Source organism: Schistocerca serialis, chromosome 5 (assembly GCF_023864345.2).
Source record: "Schistocerca serialis cubense isolate TAMUIC-IGC-003099 chromosome 5, iqSchSeri2.2, whole genome shotgun sequence".
In the NCBI taxonomy this organism is placed as follows: Eukaryota; Metazoa; Arthropoda; class Insecta; order Orthoptera; family Acrididae; genus Schistocerca; species Schistocerca serialis.
In genome coordinates, this window is record NC_064642.1 from 382,018,375 (window position 1) to 382,040,768 (window position 22,394).

The window sequence follows — 22,394 nt, forward strand, 5'->3', positions numbered from 1 at the left end:
AGCAGAATGCTCTTAATATTCAGTAACCTGTAAAGTGCTAATATTTGCTGTTTCTTTATTTATTTGTTTATTCATTAACAGCATATTCATAGAAAACAGTGTTGGGTGCAAGAGAGAGATAAGTCCATTTTTTAGAAAAATTCAATAAATACCATAATAAATATTTGTTTAATCATGTAATAAGGTATTGCAATGTGTTATTGGCCTAAATGAAGGTTAGGATAAGAAACGACCGATTAAAATCTTTTTCCCAGTTTGTGGACAGTTTGTCGTATTAACTAGAAATTTATAAACGTGACTTGTTCGTTAACTGGCAGGCCTTGGTGGCCGAGCGGTTATAGGCGCTACAGTCTGGAACCGCCGCTACGGTCTCAGGTTCGAATCCTGCCTCGGGCATGGATGTGTGTGATGTCCTTAGGTTAATTAGGTTTAAGTAGTTCTGAGTTCTAGGGGACTGATGACCTCAGCAATTAAGTCCCAAAGTGTTCAGAGCCAAATTGCTCGTTAACTTGGTTTGTTTTCAATTAATAACAAAATATTCAAGATAAAAAAATGAGGGTGGATTTCGTTGTCTGGGGGAGGGAAAAGGTTGAAGTTTCGTTGAGACAGAATGTGAGGAATCTGTAGGTTTAAGATTGAATGCAATGTGTCGGTTTAGGTATTGGAAGTTAGAGGGGAGACAATATGGTTGTTGGAGTCGAGCTTGCGGGTAGTGTAGAATCTACGGAGGTATTCAGTATGTGAGCAAGGAGAGGTGGGAATCTGATGAGATGTACTTTCACTATAAGACAGCTATTTTTTTTTAAAGTCCGACTGGTCGCGAAATGGAAACCACTGTCAAAATCAAAAATGTTTTATTTGCAACATTTAGCTACACCTTCCAGCTACTTCTCTACGTAGTCACTGCTCCGACTTAGTCATTTGCCGTAGCGTGGTACCACCTTTCTAACACCCTCGTCATGGAAGGCAGCCGCCTGTGCTTTGCACCAATTCTCTACGCTGGTCTGCAGTTCTTTGTCTGTGCCAAAATACTGTTCTCATAGCCAGTGGTTCATGAGTGCAAAGAGATGAAAATCAGAGGGATCCATGTCCGCGTTGTATCGTTCAAATGGCTCTGAGCACTATGGGAGTTAACATTTGAGGTCATCAGTCCCCTAAAACTTCAAACTACTTAAACCTAACTAACCTAAGGACATCACACACATCCATGCCCGAGGCAGGATTCGAACCTGCGACCGTAGCGATCGCGCGGTTCTAGACTGGAGCGCCTAGAACCGCTCGGCCACACCGGCCGGCTGATTATATGGTGTATGATGAAATATTCCCCATTGAAAAACCTGCAGAAGAGTCTTTGTTCCAGCTGCAGTGTCGTAAAAAGACGGGCAGTGCCCGATGACGACATTCCTTTTCGCTTGTTCTTAATTGCCCTTGGTAGACAATTTTCTGTAACCGCCTGATCCATTCGTTGAGCAGGTTCATCGGTTGACACTCGCTTTCTTTTGTGTCCGCCAGGAAGGTTTAAGACCCAAGCGACACAAGCCACCACTTGGGGTCGGCAAGCTGAGAGGGAGCCCCAGAGGTGCAACAAATGCAAGATTTCTATAGAAGTATCACAGTAGCGGCCGTTTGGGGCGCCGAGCTGGGGACAGAGACTCCCAGCTGCAAGATTTACATACAGTGCTTATCACAATCAGTAGCAAACAGGTGAAAGTGTTCGAGGGAAAGAGGAGAAGGGGGTGGAGCGACAAATGATATGTCAAGGGGGTGGGGCGACAAATGATATGTCGCCTAGGTGAAAAAATGTTCTTGACCCGCCCGTTGAGCGCCTGCATCACACATCCACACGTTATGATTGAAAGTTCTTGCATTCGGGGGGACGATGGCTCAAACCCACGTGCGGCCATCCAGATTTAGGTTTTCCATGATTTCCCTAAATCGCTCAAGGCAAATGGCGGGGTGGTTGCTCCGAAAGAACACGGCCGATTTTTTTCCACATCCTTGACAAAATCCGAGCTTGTGCTCCATCTCAAATGAACTCGATGTCGACGGGACGGTAAACACAGTCTTCCTTTGGAAGCTCTTGCACCATTGCCGCATTTTGCAATCACGCATGACAGCTATGTTATGTGGGATGCATGAAATCAGGCGGAACCTCTCATCGTGGAGAACCTGACAGGAGATTCTATGCCTCTGTACAATCAGAACTATAAACATTGTGACGTGACACAATCGACGGGCTTACTAGAGGCACTGCGCAACTCATCTGCTCAAACCTTCATTGGATTTTCCTGCGGTTTGATTTCGTGAGCGATCGGACCTAGGGAGAAAAAAAAGCTCTCGTCTGTAAATGATATTCAAATACAAGGAGCGTAGTTACTCCCCCACATTATTGTTAATATTTTGTGTCGCAGTTAGCAACTGACAGAAGGTTGCAGGTGAGGTGAGGTGTGCTGTGCCTTGTTCGCAGTTTATGGAGCTGGAGCCAGTGGCTGAGGAGGACGAGCCCCAGTCACTGCCGCAGCAACAGCAGCAGCAGCAGCAGCAGCAGGCGGAGGAAGAAGCAGCCGCCGCTCCCGACAAGCTGTGCTGGCCGCGCCTCGGACCACAGGTCAGCCGAGTCTGCCACCTATGCATACGTTACACTGTGCGAGAGTCATATATTAAACATCTTTCAGAAATGGGTCAGCTCTAAGCTTGTAGATTCCATTCAATGCTTGTAGTTTCTGTCATTGGGTCGTAGGCAATAGTTGGCGTTGGCTACAACAATAACAGCAGCAGATCCTGAGAAAGCATTCTGTTTATAGAAATTTGTGTCACCATATGTTATGAAGGCCGACGGCCTTGCCATGATGGTAACTCCGATTCCCATTCGATCACCGAAGTTAAACACTGTCGGGCTTGGCTAGAAATCGATGTGTGACCGTCCAGGTGTGCCGAGCGTTGTTAGCAGGCAGGTCGCACTCAGCATTTGTGTGGCCAACTGAGGAGCTCCTTGACTGAAAAGTAACGGCTTCGGTCACGAAAACTGACAGTGGCCAGGAGAACAGTGTTTTGATTACATGCCGCTCAATAACAGCATCCAGTGACGCTTATCGGTGAGGATGACGCGACGGTCGGTCGGTGACATTTCGCCTTCCGTGGCCTTTTCGGACGGAGGAGAAGGAGGAGGAGCATATGTTATGAATACGTTCACCACTAGGTTAGGATGAAATACTATAAGAAGCCTCTAACCAAAGATTTGTTGTAAGAAATTCATACCTACAAATAGCCTTTATATGGGCACAAACGTGAACCTCCAGAGTGGCAGCTCTCAACTTCCACATATACTGGAGTGCTAGTTGGTGCTATGTTGTTCTACAAAACATTACTAGCCCCCTATGTAAATACACTACTGGCCATTAAAATTGCTACACCATGAAGATGACGTGCTACAGACGCGAAATATAACCGACAGGAAGAGGATGCTGTGATATGCAAATGATTAGCTTTTCAGAGCATTCACACAAGGTTGGTGAGAGTGGCGACACCTACAACGTGCTGACATGAGAAAAGTTTCTAACTGATTTATCATACACAAACAGCAATTGACCGGTGTTGCCTGTTGAAACGTTGTTGTGATGCCTCGTGTAAGGAGGAGAAATGTGTACCATCACGTTTACGACTTTGATAAAGGTCGGATTGTAGCCTATCGCGATTGCGGTTTACCGTATCGCGACATTGCTGCTCGCGTCGGTCGAGATCCAATGACTGTTAAGCAGAATACGGAAACGGTGGGTTCAGGAGGGTGATATGGAACGCCGTACTGGATCCCAACGGCCTCGTATCACCAGCAGTCGAGATGACAGGCATCTTATCCGCATGGCTGTAACGGATCGTGCAGCCACGTCTCGATCCCTGAGTCAACATATGGGGACGTTTTCAAGACAACAACCATCTGCACGAACAGTTAGACGACGTTTGCAGCAGCATGGACTATCAGCTCGGAGACCATGGCTGCGGTTACCCTTGACGCTGCATCACAGACAGGAGCGCCTGCGATGGTGTACTCAACGACGAACCTGGCTGCACGAATGGCAAAACGTCATTTTTTCTGATGGATCCAGGTTCTGTTTACAGCATCATGATGGTCGCATCCGTGTTTGGCGACATCGCGGTGACAGCACATTGGAAGCGTGTATTCGTCATCGCCATACTGGAGTATCACCCGGCGTGATGGTATGGGGTGTCATTGGTTACACGTCTCGGTCACCTCTTGTATTCATTGACGGCACTTTGAACAGTGGACGTTACATTTCAGATGTGCTACGACCCGTGGCTCTACCCTTCATTCGATCCCTGCGAAACCCTACATTTCATCAGAATAATGCACGACCGCATGTTGCAAGTCCTGTTCGGGCTTTTCTGGATACAGGAAATGTTCGACTGCTGCCCTGGCCAGCACATTCTCCAGATCTCTCACCAATTGAAAACGTCTGGTCAATGGTGGCCGAGCAACTGGCTCGTCACAATACGCCAGTCACTACTCTTGATGAACTGTGGTATCGTGTTGAAACTGCATGGGCAGCCATCCAAGCTCTGTTTGACTCAATGCCCCGGCGTATCAAGGACGTTATTACGGTTGTTCTGGGTACTGATTTCTCAGGATCTATGCACCCAAATTACTTGAAAATGTAATCACATCTCAGTTCTAGTATAATAGTCCAATGAATACCCGTTTATCATCTGCATTTCTTCTTGATTTAGCAACTTTAATGGCCAGTAGCGTATGTCTTCTTCCAAGGATTTCCATTTAAGTTCTCCGAACATTTCTGTTATATTTTCATATGGGCTAAATCGACCTTTTGTAAAATAACATGGACAAATCACTTAAAAAGAGGTATGCAGAACCTTGAAAGAGATAAAACTTAGGTGGCTATCAAACAGCTGAGAATAACCATCAGTCAAAGAAATAGAGTACACAAACCACAGTACCTAGCAGAAAATTCCTAAATGAACGCCAAGTAATCATATTAAGGGAGTAAATGATGACATTAGTTTGAAATTTTGCAACAATACTTCAGTCAGTTAGGGCTACTCTAAACAGTGAGGTATGTGGGCACACCCAGCAGTCGAGGAGGGAAGCAGTGGGTTGGGGCACTGATCCCACCCAATTCAGAAAAGATAGCTGTTTGAAGAAAGACAGTACATGTTATGGATACCGACCAGTAGCAAGTGTACCGAAAATCGCTTGTGAAATCTCAAATCTATTTCGCCATTCATAACGAATCTATCATGAGTTGCCCCACCCACTTCCCACACACTCCATCTCATATACTGGGTAAGCTCTGTCGAGTCAAAGTTACCATAATTACATAATGCTGATGGCGTAAATAAACTTGATTTAGCCATTCCAGATACATTTGGTAGGAAAGGCTTTCACTGTTAAAATTTGCCTGATAAGAAAAGAGGAGATGGAGATTTCCTACTTTTGGTGTCTACTTTGTCTGCCAAGAAGCATGGTTAGTTCTCGCACGTCCTAATGATTTGTAATCAAAATTTTCGTTAAAAAATAGTTACTTTATCGACTTTCTGTGTGCAAATGTAATACTTAGTGCCTTTATGATTGTGGTTTGGTTTAGAATATGTGGGTTGCGTGCACCAAAACTCATTGTGACCGGAAGTGTGCCTATATTTACCACATTTTGTGACAGATAGACTGTGCGCCGGTGCACAATTTCTGTCTTTTTATTCCTCTAATCGTTCATAAGAACACGAAAAAGAATACTGCATTTAAGGTGCAGTGATTAAAATCTTCCACTGTATGTAAATTACACATTTGAGTACCATTCTTTAAGGCCTGAGAAATCAATAGAATGAAAGTAACATTTGTCCAAATATTGTTGTGTTTGTATTGCAGGTGAATGAAGATGGTGCCGGCGACAATAGCGAGGAGCGTGTACAACGATTAGAGGACGAAGTAGCTGAGCTGCGTGAGCTGAATGAGCTCCTAGAGTTTCGTTTACTAGAGATGGAACACTCTGATACGGTATGTGCATCATATATTGACCTTAAAAATGCATTAATTTAAGAAAGCATTAAAAATTTAAAACATGTTTGTCACTGCAACGACATTTTAATGTGTTAATTAAGGTATTCCAAGTTCTCAGAAAATTTGAATTTGCAGCCACTATCGTTTGCTTTATATAATTTTGAACTTATTTCGACTGAAAAGTAGTGTCGTGAATTATCCAATACCATGCATAAATGGTTTTTCAAAAATGGAAATATTTATCAGATCGCACATGACCCATAGACGTCGCTGTACATAAAGTTACAGGCTGTGGAAGTGTAGAGGCCACCACCATATACTTTGGCCACGATAACTTGACGATTTCGCTAGTGCTGCCAGATGCAGAGGAAATCAGCACTACCTGAAGATATTCATTTGTCTCCGAGCGTCAAGCTGGGTCTAGATGCGGATTCTTACGAAAGGCTTACGTCCATTAGCAAATAAGTTCTGTAAGCAGTTGCTGGGATGTTTACATTAGAACAGAAATTTACTCTAATTTAGTTCAAGTCATTGGGCAAGTTTACTTCAGGAACTCGCCGCAAGCACTTGTTACAGCAGTGGAGTTACTCTGAAAAACCAGAGCAGTCGCCACAGATGTTGCATTATTATTAGTGAATAAAAATCGTGACGAAACACAAAAATAAAAAATTGAAAAAAATTAGAGTACATATCGATGTTACCAAGAAACACTATTCGATTAACTAAAATCAGAGGACTTTACTTAGATTAAAAACTTAGAGGGTGTCGTATGCAAATTTAGAACATCTCTTGTGTATTGTATAGTCAAGTATGTGATAGCAGGAAACAAAAATGCGGCGCGGTATCTCACCAAGAGACTGCCTTTTAAATTACTCTTCGATTTTTGGGAGCAGTATTTACTACTTTTATCAAAAATGTAATACATTTATGCTTACAATAATATTAAAAAATTAGCTAAAATTTAAAGACGTCTGTACTGCCCTTCTGCTTTCCCTTCTGGTGAAACAAATTGGTTGGTAAAATCATTTCGCAGTTCCTTGACTGGTGATGCTAACTATGTGTGTTTAAAGGTTCGAACGGTACATGTGTTTCGGCCCCTCTGTCTTTGTACCGTTCTCCTTTTCGACAATGATACTTTCGCATCGGTAATGAACACCCACATCTTCCGCAAGTTTGAGAAGTACTTCCACGAAAAGACAAATTGGGCAAGTACATTCAGCAAGACGCAAGAAACTAGAACGAATTTTCACCCTGCAGCGGACAGTGCGTTGATTTCAAACTTCCTGACAAATTAAAACTGTGTGCCGGACCGGTACTTCAACCTGGGAACCCGATGTGGCACGCAGTTTTAATCTGTTAGGAAGTTTCATGCAGGAAACTGATTTCACTAACTTGCGAACTTCTTGAATTTGACGAACCTAACAGACGTCGAGGGGGGGGGGGGGGGGGGGGGCGAGGCTGGTGCAGATGTGGTGGTTCCTAATATCCCACACAATTTTGTGATTGTATAGATAACGAGGTATACCACAGCAAGAAGTTCGACAGAATATCAAATAAATATGATTTCAGGATAACAATCTCACAGTGTTTTCAAGGCGGGCAAATAAGCAGTTATCTTTAGTGAACATCATTTTGACAGTTCTTTCAAGCACAGTTAATTACACGTTGTGAACATTACTGCTGTGTTGCGTTTAGTAAATGCAATGTGCGAGCAGTTTCCAAAAATAAGTTGTTTTTTTTTATTTCCGATTCATAGTGTCGGATGTTGCACATTCATCTACTTTCATTTTTCATTGTGTTCGATACATAAGTTATAAAAATGTTCAAATGTGTGTGAAATCTTATGGGACTTAACTGCTAAGGTCATCAGTCCCTAAGCTTACACACTACTTAACCTAAATTATCCTAAGGACAAACACACACCCATGCCCGAGGGAAGACTCGAACCTCCGCCGAGACCAGCCGCACAGGCCATGACTGCAGCGCCGCAGACCGCTCGGCTAATCCCGCGCGGCCATAAGTTATAGATAAAACTCTCGACCATAAATATGTCAACAAATTAGGAGGTCTCCGATCCGACGGAAGTGTTACGCGGGCAATATTTTCGCGAGTGCCGCCTCCGGTTTTGTATTAACCGCAAAACACGTGTGGTAGTGCAGGCGCTGTTACAAGCAGTTGACGCCGACTTCCCCTCACCGCTGCTGTCCCCTCGGCAGCCTAATGCGGGGGCACGGCCATTCCCGACAGCCACCACGCCAATCGTCAACTTGTCATGGACAAACAGTAGATATACATGACTCTCTGGGGGTAGAGTTTTCCGACTGAAACTAAGTGAACGACCTTCCACTGTAATGAAGGACAGTGAAAGCTGCAGACATAGGTGGGTTTACCTGTAACCCGTATGCGGGGCAGTTCCAAGAAATATATGAACATTTTTAATGCTGTCTTCTTGGACTCAGAAAAACTTGCATATCAAATACAATCAGTTTGGGGAATATTTGTTCACTAGGCACAGAATGTAGCTTAAATATGAATAAGTCCCAAAGTGCCACTGCTGCCTAGTGTGCTCATTACGCCTCTCTTTCAACATTGTACATTGCTGTGTGAAAGTTCCTGGAAGATTAAAACTGAGTGCTGGATCAGGACTCGAACCTGGGAAACTTTGCTGGCTGAGCTATCCAATCACAGCTCACAACCCACTCTCATAACTTCACTGCCACGAGTACTGACCAATGTAAAGCTGTTAAGGTCAGTCATACGTTGTACTTGGAAACGTCAAATGGTTCAAATGGCTCTGGGCACTATGGGACTTATTGGAAACGTCAATCAGTACAGCAGCTGCCTGTGATAGGTAATAGTCCAAGGTTCGAGTCCCAGTCCGGCACACGATTTTAATCTGCAAGGAAATTTCAAATCAGAACACACTCCATTGCAGAGTGAAACTTCATTCTTTTCATATGTGATTTGGAGCACATGCTTGGCTAGTGTTGGATGTTTAGGATTTGTGCTTTCCACTTAACATGCAGACATGACTGTATGTTGTACACCTAGGAATTAAAATCCTGAAATTTACCAAAAACTGCTCTGATGTTAGTAAGTTAATAATGTCAGGATAATAAATATTTATACATTTTTATGGCATTTACACTGTAGGTGACATTTCTAATTATTTGGATGTGATCTGTCAGGAAAGAGAGATGCAAGAAACAATGAAGCAGGAGAGCTTCCTTTCTCTTTGTCCTGTAAAACTGACTTGCACATCATAGCAACGGATCACAGTTATGACACATGGAACAAGCAAATAACGTAAAATTGGAATTAAATTTTCGCTCTGCAGTGGAATGTGTGCTGATATGAAACTTCCTGGCAGGTTAAAACTGCATGCCAGACTGATACTCAAACTCAGGATGTTTGCCTTTCATGGGTAAGTGGAAGGTAGGAGATGAGGTACTGGTGGAGGTAAAGCTGTGATGATGGCTCATCAGTCATGCTTGGGTAGCTCTGTCGGCAGTGTGTTTGGCTGTATACTCTACTGTAGAGTGAAAATTTCATTCTGGAAACATCTCCCAGGCTGTGGCTAAGCCATGTGTTCATAATATCCTTGCGTCCAGGGTTGCTATTCTTGCAAATTTTGCAGGTGAACTTCTGGGAAGTTTGGAAAGTGGAGACAATGTACTGGCAGAAGCGAAGCTGTGAGGATGAGTCGTGACTCATGCTCGAGTAGCTCAGTTAGTGGAACACTTGCCAGTGAAAGGCAAAGGTCTCAAGTTCAAGTGTCAGCTGCTTTCACACGTGGCCCGGCCCCTGATGGGGTAGGATAAACCTGTGAGAGGACTGGAAGAGGAAATGCTGGCCATGTGAAGTGGGCAGATCTTGCACCTGAGTTTTCACAGGGATATGATCCTTGTAGCAAGAGTCTGGGACTGGGAGTGGCACAGGGATGGACTAGGATGTTTTGGAGGTTGGGTGGGCAATGGAACACCACTTTAGGAGGGTGGGAAGTATCGTGGGCGGGGTGTCTCTTGTTTCAGGCAATGATGATAGGTAATCGAAGCCGTGGCAAAGGATGTGGTTCAGTTGTTCTAGTCAAGGGAGGTACATGGTGACGAATCAGACGCTCCTTTGTGGCCGTACAGGAAATTCCACGTGTTATTTACCAGCTCTGCTGAAATTATTGTGCAGCTTTTTATATTGGTATGGCTAACAGCCACGAATACGAATGGCCACTACCAAACTGTGGCCAAGAACAAAGTAGACCAACTTGTGGCACAACATGCAATTGAATGTAACATGCTTGATTTCAGTGGCTGCTTCACTTCCTGAGCCATCTGGATGGTATCCTCCAACACCAGCTTCTCTGAATCACGCAGATAGGAGTTATCCTTACAACACATTCTCTGCTCCTGTAGTTATCCCAGGCTCTAGTACAGTGAAATACTGTCCCCACACCCCCCACCCAACAGTTACCACCCCATTTTTGCCTCCCACCCTTTTGGTTTTTTTACCGCCCTCTGCCAACACATACACCCATCTTTGCTCACTCCTCTCCTTATTCACGTCTTTTTTCCCCATCTTCCTGCACCACAACCTCAAGATGCTGTGCCTGTTGACATTCTAGTCCTTGACACACCACCAGACAGCATTCATGTCTCTCTCCCTACCTATACACTACTATCCCTCCTACTTCTTTGCCCTTACCCGATTGCTGCTTGCGTCCCATGTCATGGCTGCATTCCAGTCCGAGATGCTGGAGTTGGCGGTCATGCGTGTATGAGATGTGCTTGCTTGTGTGTATGAATGGTGTGTGTTTTTCTTCTACTGATGAAGGCTGTGACTGAAAGCTTTCCATAAGGGTCTTCTAATTGTGCTTGTCGGGAACTTAAAAATTTCTTTTCTGTAAATATGTACTTTCATGAAACAAAAATAATGAAAAAGTAGAATCTAGGTTACTGGATAGCAACTCAAATGCAGAGTTTCTATTCTGTAAAGTTACAATCTTTAAACTATATGTTGGATGGACTGTTAATGACTGCTGATGATGTTGCAGGGTGGGTCCCATCGCTGCTGCTGTGGTCCTGTGTGCATGCGGTCACAAACAGACAATACGCTTGTAAGTGCATCTAGAATTTGTAAGTAGTACATATGGCACTGTCGTGCATTTGGAAGAAATATAACATCATATATCTGAAACTAGTTGAAGATTAACAGGATTTTGCTTATGATTGAAACAGGAAGTAGGTAGCATTTCCTAAACCGAGCAGTACCCTCAAAATATGACTTAGATGAATAAAATGTCATATTGGTGTGGGTTTATGTTTTTAATAAAATTTACTGTCTAACCTATAAGGTCAGAGACATTACACAGCAACAATTCTGTTATCAGAGAGTTGAGTGTCATACTTACTCCCAATGCTAAATATATCTTTGAGTTTATTTTCGTGTAGTTGTAGGTGTCATTGTGACAATGACTTAATCAAAAACCAATTTTTTTAACTGCTGAGAATAAGTGAAAGGTTTTTAACCATGGTTAATTAATTCACAGCATTTGGATTAATTGAAATGGTTCAAAGTTACATGCTGTTGACTCAATGCAGAAATTATGAATTTGGTTTTTTGTGTGTTTGATGGTGTGGTTTTGTATAGCTAATTAAGGTGGTTTATGTTAGTATGTGTACCACTTTAGCCGTACATCTGCAACTTTTAAACTCTGTAGCAGCATCTGCTGAGGTAGAGTTCCAACATTATAAGGAGTGTCTAAAGACAACTGCTCCACAGTGCTGAACATTAAATCAGTTGTGGATCTTCCTACAATCATTCATAGTTGTATAATTAATATCTTGGTATAATATGTAAGATACGGAAAGGCAACCACTCATTTATAGTGGACTCATGTGCAGCACATAGAAACGTGCAACAGAAAACAGAAAACAGCATTCACACTAGTTTTTGAGCTCTTGATCTTTCTCTAGCAAAAGTACACACATTCACATACACAACCATACAGAAACCTCCTGCAGCCATGACCAAAACTTAAATGTTGCACTGGAGGTGTAAGTCCTTTTCTAAGCTATACTCTTGGATGCCTACAACAGTGTTGCAGTATAGTCTAATTGCAGAGTATGACAAACACATTGTCTGAAATCCATATCTCTGCAAATTTAGGACTAAGAGACCTGCGAGGAAAAGTATACCGACAAATGTGCAACAGATATTATTTTTCAGTTTCCTTTGTTGTAAGTGTACCATAAACATAATGTACAATATTATGAATGTGCTCAAACTAAGTTTATAGTTAATTATTCATGAAGAAAAGTATTTATACATTCAGATCAATGTTACAGGACAAAGCCGTGCCCGGCAGCCGCATTGTGGCAACCGTGCTGCCCTTCACGGCCGAGCAGAGGTCGCCACCACCCATGCGCCCTAAGCTTAGTGACAGCAGCCACGAGAGCGGCATCTTCGATTCTGACGACCACGATGATGAAGACCGACTTAGCGACGAAGTTGAAATAAACGACCAAGATGATGACCGTGGAGATGACGATGACATAGATACTGATGACGGCTTTGATACTGGCTCTTCTCCTCGTGCTTCACCACACCGCCGCCTCTCCCGCAACAAACACAACTACCACAGATGCCAGGTATAGAAATACATTTCATAAAAGTTGTAGGAAAAGTTCCACATTTTCAATTAGTGTTTTTTTCATTGTTGGCTTATATGTAATATTAAGTTATGTAACATGAACTTTATGTTGACCTGTAGATCCTGAGAGTTACATTTTTGTTCTTAATGGTGATGTAAGACCACAACCCTTACCCAAAATAATGTCGTTATAGCCACAATTTCCAATTTTTAAAACTCTACTATTTGACCAGTGCCGTAGGTCTTACATTAGTTGAATGAAGAAATTGATGTCGCAATAAATAAACATGTATTGCTCAGAAGTTGGTAAATGTCACCAATTAAAAAAGCTTCATTATTTATGCATTTTCAGTATACTTTTCATATCTAACCCCATAACTCAATGAGAATTTAATGCACTTCTGTTTTGAAATTATCATCATTGCATAATTTAACTGTCATCTCAGCAAAATCTTCAAGGATAAGTCTGACTATTTTGCACTGAAATTTCGAGAAAGGCTGTGCATAATGTCACAGGCATGATTCACCACATGTATTCTGGAGAACAATATACAGTTATTAAACTTTTAGGGTAAGATGTCATACATTTGTTTCATTATGGTGTCCACATCTTAAAGGCTTGAAATTTCTTGGTATAAGAATGTCCAAAGTTAAGTTTACACTTAGCTGTTCTTGCTGATGGTAGCTTGTACCTACTGAATATGCAGTCTGTTAAAAAGGCTGTAGAAGGACTACCTGTTACTGTAGTTGGAAATTGAGTATCATGTGCATATTCACAGAGCAGCATTTCACCCTCTTTATTAGTGTGATATTCCCTTTCTTAATTTATGGGTGTTTGGGCTGTAAAATTTGTTGCTGTAGCAGCACTGAAAGTTGTTAAGAATACTTGTATTTCACTACAAAAATAAGGAAGCCAGATTTAAAATGACTGATCATGCGATGCCCTGCTTAGGTTATGCAGGGGGAGGTGCCAGCAGCAGCATGCTCACAAGCCACACAGACAGATTTGCTGTGGCCTGCCGAAACTATTAGCTGTGCTTCACAGACTGATGAACCTGTGGGCTGTGGAGCACTCACAGGAGAAATACAGAAGCTGGCACTGATTCGTGAGCACATGGAGCAACGCGCCCGCCTTGAACAACGCTGCCAACTGTAAGTGTCTGGCAAAAACACTCTCTTATCTATATGCAAATTCATTATTTCTCAATGAATTGCTCTAATTTAATTCTTTTCAGGAAACAGATGAGTAATATATTCATTTTGTAGTGACATTTGAACAAATTTATTATTTGTCACCTTCTGCGTGGAAAATTACAAGTAAGAAACTTATCTAAATGTCACTCTGAAAGCATATTACATGGCTTATTTCCTCAGAAGGATTCATCACTCTTATCACGAATTTCAGTATCTCCTGTTTAATTTCAGAACAAAACAATACACACAATCCATGGTCGATATGTTCTGAAATAATCTTAAATAGGAAACACTTTCAAAAGATGACTACACAAAATCCACAGGACACGCAGAAAAAAACTGCATGTCAGTGGATAGAGCAACCATTTTCAACACACATTACAGGTGCTTAATGTGAGCACCATTAGTGATGAGGCAAACGTCAATATGACAGTCCAACTGTTGCCTCGCACATTCCATCATGTCATGGTGAATATCAATGACTGCATTAACTATCCTTCCTTGAAACTCTTTCAAATTAAGTGGCAGTGGAGGCAGGGATGCACCATCTTTGACATAATGCCGTAAAATGTAATTTCATGGAGTTAATTCAGGTGACTGTGGTGGCCACTGAATAAGTCATGATGGAAAGCACTGCCATTCCTACACTGAAGCAGTTTGGGATTGAGGCAATCATGAATACTGGAAAGAAAGTATGGTGAAATACAATCTTGTCGCAAAATGAAGTCTGCAATATCTTGCTAAAATCATGGCATAAGTATTGCTGCAGCATGTCCTGACACATGAAAGCAGTCACAGTCTTCTCCCTAAATAAAAGCTGCCTATAAACTGTGGAAGGGGACAAAGCATACAAGATGTTAACTTTAGGTGAATTATGAATGTGTTCCACAATCTTGTGTGGATATTCTGTGGCTCAAACATGCATGTTGTGGCAATTCACCTTTAGAGACACAAAATATGATGTTGTTCTTGAAAGCCAACTTCTATGCCACAGAAAGTCATTGCAGATGTCAGAATGAAGCTAGTGGTCAGTTCATATGACAACTGCAGTCAGCATGGTTTTACATGCAAGAGTGCATCAGACAGTTGACTGTTGAATCTGCATTTCTATGCTCCCACATGTCATCAATTTCTCCAAGCTCCTTGTGAATGATTCCCACACACGCTCTACCTTTTCTGCTGATGGTCCCAGCTGTCTTGTTTTTTCCTCACCTCATAAGCAACCAGTGACTTGAATGCACTGCATTGTTTTGCCTGATTTAGCTTTTACCTGATATTTTATATGAATTCATCACTTAGCCATCACAACTGATTCCCATTTAGGGATGTCAAGGGCAAAAAACATGCACTGTTCCATTTTACACCATGTTCCGATATGCTTTCCCTCTAATGATGCACTTTGCAACTATGCCATGACACATGTTATTAATCAAACTTAGAGGGATGCTCTATCCACTGATATGGTTCATTTTGCTATGTATTTTGAAACCCTCAACATACTTAGGAATAAGCCTTTATTAATTATTTCAACTGACTTTCAGTTTCTTAGGCTGTTGTCAAATGACAACTGAAGTAGCTGCCATCTGACAGAGACCTAAGAAGCCAAAAGCTGATTCATGATCAAATATGCAATATTTTGTGGAATATCAGGAAAGTTTTTTCTATTTAACATTGTAGTCAAGTTACAATTAACCAGGGTGTATACGACCCGGGACAACCGGGAGATCCGGGAAAAACCTGGGAATTTTTTCATCCGGGAGAAAATCAGGAAAAACCCGGAAATTTTTTTAGAATTCCAGAAATTTTTCATTGTTTTAGTTTTTAGTTAAATTTTTGTAATTTTGACTGGTAAGAATCCATACTCTACCGAAGGATATTACTGCATCCCCGTACTGCAGAATAATACTTCAACAATCAAACATAAACAAGAGAAAAAATGAAAATAACTTAAATTGAAAAGGAAATGCGCCACATACAACAACGACACACAGTACTCATGCAAGTGTCTGCCAACAGCAAAATGTGTCAAAGGCTTTAGGAAGATTATTTAATGTTTCATAGCAACAAATTGCCTCCGCAGCTACTTTTAAAACAAAGCACTTCTCCTCTTCTTACATCACTCAACATTATATAAAATTTCAAACTAAAACATTTATGTGACTTTATTGATTTCAAAGAATGCCATCAACTCAGTATACTGGAAAAGTTAAAAACTGTTTAATACGAACATTAATGTTACCTGGTATTTCCACCCTCTAGTCCAAATATTTTGTTGAATTATAGAAGAAATAATAAGGTACCATATTTTGTTTTAATATTTCATTATTATCTGAGAACTCTAGTTTTCTGCCTTACGTCTGTCAGCAACTTGTTAAAGTCCATAAGAAAATATTTTCACTTCTAGTTTTGTGAATAGTTTTGTTCACCATAAGTTCTCTTTTGTTAGTTACCACGAATGCCTTATGGAATAAATGTAAAGACACGCGAGTGTAAGAATCAGAGGTCACTGATGAGGCTCTTGTAAGATGGCACATTATTGACAACTTAACACAATATTTTTGCTAAACACGTATGTAAAATAAATACTTTTTCTTAGCGTAGCTGTGTTGCTCCAAAAAATATTTCAATAGGACAGTACTGAGTGAAAGTAAGCAATCCTGCCTGCAGGTCAACAAAATGAGTGTGCTTTTAAAATGCAAATCAGGCAGAAATGTGATTTATAGTATATTTATCCATGCATGTTGCAACATCAGTTTGTTATCCATCAGGATACCTTGGAATTTCACAGCGTGCACGCCTTGATCTCTATTTCTGGTGTCAGTAAGTCATTTTAATTTGTCTGAAATTGTGTTGTAAGAGGTCTTTTACAGCTAAACTGTTTGGAGGGAACATTTTGTAAGCCACAGTTTTTGAAGAGTCCTCCAATATCTTTTATAAATCATTTATGTAGGTCAAGAACAGGAGTGGCCTAAGAACTGAACATTGTGGTGTATCCTAAGTAGTTTTTCCCCTTTCCAAATTTAACTTTATACCTCTGTGTTCCCGTTGTTAATTTGTTTTCCGCTGTTAAAATATAACATGATTAATGTATGGGAGATGCCTTTAATATCATAAGTTTTCATTTCCCTAGCGAAATTTTATGATATTAGGATTCAAATGTATACAATTGTTAAAGTACCAGAAAATATCAAGAGAGTAATTTTTCTTGTTTGGCTTGCCAGAATTGAGTTTTTGGGATCATATATTGCTTTCTCTGTGGGAATTTCTTTATAGAAGCCAAACTGATCAGCATTAATTCATTATTACTGAATGACTACTGTCAGCCAAAGATTTAAGATCTAAATTTTCCAGACAAAACAGCTGAAAACAAAAGTTTCAGCTGTGACCACAAGTATCAGGAATGCTTTGTTTATAATGTAATTTATAGGGTAAAAGTGATCTCAAGACATGTGCCTACGGATGACAATTACAATGACATAAAATCTTATTAGTACCAAAAGAAAAATAAATTCTACAAGAAGAATATCAAAACATTTAAAAATGAAATTGAACAATGGAAAATCTAGGGTGGAATAACGACAATGTAAAGAAAAGGACAGATTGCTACTCACCATGGTGTGTGTGTGTGTGTGTGTGTGTGTGTGTGTGTGTGTGTGTGTTGGTTACTTCAGAAGAAGGTTTTGTGGCAGAAAGTTTACTTGTTTAGTATTCTTTTTGTTGTGCCTGTCTGGGAATTCCACTATATGGTGAGCAGCAATCTGTCCTTTTCATAATGTTATTAAAAATGAAATTTGTTTTAAATATGACTATCACTTTCATTATATTATGAAATGTCACATAGCCTTTGATAATTATCTTTTTAAGTATGAGTAATTGTCTCTTGAATCTTTTAGGAAGATAAGAAGAATTAATGTTTACATTACCTAAAAACTGGGAAAGCTTGTAAAAGCCATAGAATAATGGCAATAAGTGGATATACATAAACATTTGTCACAAAGAGTGAACTAGCTAAAAAACCATTATTACATTTTACAGTGATCAAATATAGTGTTCTCCTTCTGCACTTCAAGGTTTAGGCTCTTGTTACTGTTCAGTCTTCATTTTTCATTACTATCTCATTCTGGGTCTTCCTATGCCCCTTCTTTCTCTTGGTTGGTATAGCATGGCTCGATGTGGGATTCTGCCTACACTCCTTCTTTCAAGATGATGTTTCCATAATGTTTCATTTTCTTCAAGAGAAAATATAGTGAATTCTGTAATTCTGATGTACATAAAATAAATGAGCTATATGAACTTGCGAGAAAGAAAATGGTGATGAGAAAGTAAACTTATTCCAGGCAGACTAAAATGGTGTACACAGTGGAAAACTGAACCAACACTTGTGCTTTTTATAGTCGAGTTTCAATTATCTGAATTATAAGAGCACACTTTTAGGTCCACCTCACAACTTTAGTCTGCCTTCTCCTACCATTCGTAACCTCACAAAAGCTTTCTGCTCAAACAATGGAATTGAGAATGAATATAGCAGAGGCCAGATTGTCTGAAACTTTAGGTTGATTTCTGAGCTGAAAATTTCTTGCATTTGTGGAGTGTTTGGAGAAATCGATCACAGAGTTTGAAACTGCATGTGAAAAATGCTGGCAAACTGAAACTGTAAGTGATCTTAGATGAGTTAATTTATATATTAGTGCAATTAAAATGCAATAATCTGGATTTGTGTTCTGCTGTTGCACAGTTTTTACTCCTAGGAAGATTAATATCACTAAACATACTTCTAAGTAGTGGAAGTTTCAGTGCATATAAGATAATCTCTTTGATATTTAATTATCAGATGGTCAACTTACTTGTTCTTTTTCTACTGGACTGAGCAGATCACTGTAAAGTTTTACTTCACATATGTAGTTTGGTTTTCACACCATTCAATTTGATTTATTCCAATCAGCAACTCTTTCTATGATAGTAAAAGGACATGTAAAAGCTCATAGAAAATGTAGATTATGTAAAGAAAAATTAATAACAATCTTTCAAATGTTGAAATTCAAATAATGAATATTACCAGAGGGAAAAAGGGATCCTTCCCTGATCAGATTTGTGCAGTTTCATTTATATGTCCACCCCTTTTCCCACTTCAGAATAGGTAAACTGCGTTTAGATATAGAGATGTATGGCAAAATAAAAGGGCTTTGCTTGCAGGTTAGAATCCCGACGGCAAGAGGAGCAAAGGCTACTGCGTCTCTGGATGCCTGCAGCATTAGCCTGGGCACTGTGGCGTGTACTTCAAGCTACCAGTCCAAACACACAGCGCAGCCTCACGTTCACACCACAGCCTGTCGCCACTGCTGATGGTTAGTACATACTTGTACCTACTGTAAAAGAGATGGTTGTAATAATAAGACAGAGCTATAAAATCATTGTAGTTGCATCTAAAATACTAACCAGACAAATGTTATGAAAACGTAAACAAATACTGTCACAACATGTTGAGCTTACAGAAAAACTTAACTGCAGAATATCACCATACACAAATTTGTTGGACATACACAACTACAAAGAAAAATAAAATAGGTTCAGTTTATCCAGGTAAGTGTTTTGTGTCATATGACCAAACACAAATGAGATCAATTACTACCACTGGACATCTCACATTAATGGTGTAGGTGAAAGGGGCTGCCAAATGCTAAGTTGCTTGTGCAGAAAAATTTTCTTGGGCCAGCCCTGTATACAATCATAATACAAGAATTAGTAAATAAAAAATTGAGATCTGCTTGTATTTTATGGTAAAGTATGATACTCTTCTACAGAATCAGCAAGCTGTAAATGCTGCGAGCGGCTGCAAGTGGAACATGAGAATGTGATGCGGTGTGCAGATGAAGTTTGGAGTGAATTGGAGCAGCAGCATGAGAGGGAGCTTCGGCACTGTCACGATCAGCTACAGCAGCGTGAGGAGCAGCTACAGCAAGCCGAGCGGAGGCTGCACGACACAGAAGAGCAGCTACGCACTGCAGAGGCAGATAGGTGGGTGCTGGTTTCTTTGCAATCTTTACTGTATTGAACAGTCAACAAATTGTGTTGTCTGTTCCGTATCTTCTCAGTGGCTAAAACTAAGACTGATTGCAAATAATATTTTTTAAGAACATACTTAACCTCAACTTATCATGTTACCTTGTAGTTAACACAAGTTATTGCCAACCAGAAGTTTGCATATTCAAGTTTTGAAGAGGATGTTGTTGTGAGTTTCCATTTTTCATTCTTATATGTGATTCTCTGGGTTTGCTTCTGGTGATACATATCCATGATGTTGACCCCGATTGCATCAAATATTTTGTGTGATCTACAGAAGATAATGAAGTTCTTCACAGAAAATGGCATAACATTTGAAAAATCAATACTCAGAAAAAAGATGCAGGGTCTCATGCACCTCAGTGTTTGAAGTCCACTTACAAGACAATATGTTTCCGGATTTTCATTAGTATTTGTATCCCTTTACCAATGATAATAGAAAAGTTATTCTATTTTATTATTTATTCATGTTCCATTGATCCAGTATAGAAGAGAACTACATGGATAGAGAACGAGTCATAACGATACATAAGATCAGTATTTGCAGATGCTAACTGATACAAATTGTAATATGTGTGTAGGAATAAAATATGCTAATAATTACAAGCTTAGGCGTTTCTTACACTGAACAAAAATAATGAATTACAATTGTTCCACATTGCAAGCTGCAAATTTGATACAACTGAAGTATTTCATAAGCCTGAGTGAAAATTTTTGTGAAATTTGATACAACTGAAGTATTTCATAAGCCTGAGTGAAAATTTTTGTGTGAACATAGGCTATTATGGCAATAGCGAATATTTCAAGTACAATGTGTCATACTTAAGTTACAGCATAGAAATGTTTATATTAAAGAATTTGTTAATAGAGTAAAAAGTGTTTTCCACAAGATAATCTTTTAATTTACTTTCAAACTGTGGCATTACACTGGTAAGATTTTTTATGTCCAATTGAAGTGTATTATACAGCTCCATGCTTGAGTAGTGTACACCACTTTTGTACTAGACTCAAGTTTTTTCTATCAGCATGCAAGTTGTGTTTTGATCTTGTGTTGCAGTTATAAATTAGCTATTGGTTTTCTGCATGGGTAGGTTCTTAATTAAAAAACAATAAAGGGATACACTGTATTGTGAGGTCATTGTTAATATTTTATGTATTTTAAAAAGATTTCTGCATGAATTATTTCTGCTAACTCCTCTCAGAATTTTGATTGCTCTTTTCTGAGTGACAAATACTTTATTTACCATTGGTTGGTTGCTCTAGTATTGTAGCAGTTGCTGCTATAATACATACAGCATAAGTTGCTGAACTAAGTCTTTTTCTCAAGTCCAGAATATGGCAAGTTTAGTTTATGGTCGACATGGAAACCAACGTATTTTGAAGGAAAAAACTTGCTGTATATCTTGATCATTACAGCTTAGACTTATGTCCTCATGAACTTCCTGAGATCCACAAAAATGAATGTACTGTTTTGAGATCATGGAGCACAAAGTTGGCATATGTTGCAACGTCATTGTGAGGTATTTTTTAAACTAAAAGAGATGTACCATCTGCAAAGATAATAAGTTTACTTGTAGCTTTTGCATGAAGTGGGAGGTCATTAATAAAAATAAGAAAGAGCAAGAGGCCCAGCACAGCACTTCTGTACTTACTGTTTCCCAATCAGATGAAGCTCTTGTGCTACCTCCACGATTAGGCAATACCCTCTGCTTTCTATCAGTCAGGTACAATCGAAACCACATTCCCCACTATGTCACTTATAATATATTGCTTTCGAAAGGAGGGTTTCATTGCTCGCACACTTGAAGGCTTTGATTAAATCACAAAATATACCAACTGGAGCCAGTCTATTGTTCAGTGCTTCTAAAACGCTATTGGTGAAGAAAATATAGCATCATTAGTTGGTAGGTCTCTTTGGAATCCGAACTGACAATGGGTAAGAGCCTTGTGGATGTTCAGATGTTCCACAATTCTCTTATGTATAGATTTCTCGAGAATGTTGGAGAAGCACGTCAAAAGGGAAATTGGGCAGTAGTTTGAAGAATCAGTTTTATTTCCTTCTTGAATAGTGGTTTCACATTGACATATTTCATATGCATATGCCTGTGGCACTTTATCATTTTCGACTTTTCTATTAGTACTGACACTCTTTATCTTGGCATATGCATCTGAAAATTGTCCACCATGAAGACTTCCTATCCGCTCTGGTATGAGTTAAAATTTGTTTGGTGTCACTAGATAATGGAACGTGATTTTAATTTGTAATACCACTACTAGTAGTACCGAGAAATTTGATTATACCTTTATAAGCTTTTATAAGTGTTAAAGTCTAAGTAATAGAGGTAAGTTATTTTCAAGATGCAAAATAGTCATACAAACAATATCACAAAAAGAACAGGTTGCTACTCACCGTAAAGGTGAGAAGTTGAGTTGCAGATAGACATCATAGAAAGAACATTACATATT

General features: G+C 39.9%; 1 protein-coding gene across 2 annotated transcripts in view; it reads left to right on the top strand.

Moving 5' to 3' along the window:
- Positions 1-22,394, top strand: part of LOC126480779 (centlein-like) — a 539,146-nt gene that overhangs the window by 471,680 nt on the left and 45,072 nt on the right. For both annotated transcript variants that reach the window (XM_050104082.1, XM_050104084.1), the window contains 7 exons: positions 2,468-2,608; positions 5,897-6,025; positions 11,076-11,138; positions 12,370-12,672; positions 13,627-13,826; positions 19,062-19,213; positions 19,670-19,883. In XM_050104082.1, the coding sequence (XP_049960039.1) occupies positions 2,468-2,608; positions 5,897-6,025; positions 11,076-11,138; positions 12,370-12,672; positions 13,627-13,826; positions 19,062-19,213; positions 19,670-19,883 (1,202 nt within the window). The remainder of the gene's footprint in view (positions 1-2,467; positions 2,609-5,896; positions 6,026-11,075; positions 11,139-12,369; positions 12,673-13,626; positions 13,827-19,061; positions 19,214-19,669; positions 19,884-22,394) is intronic.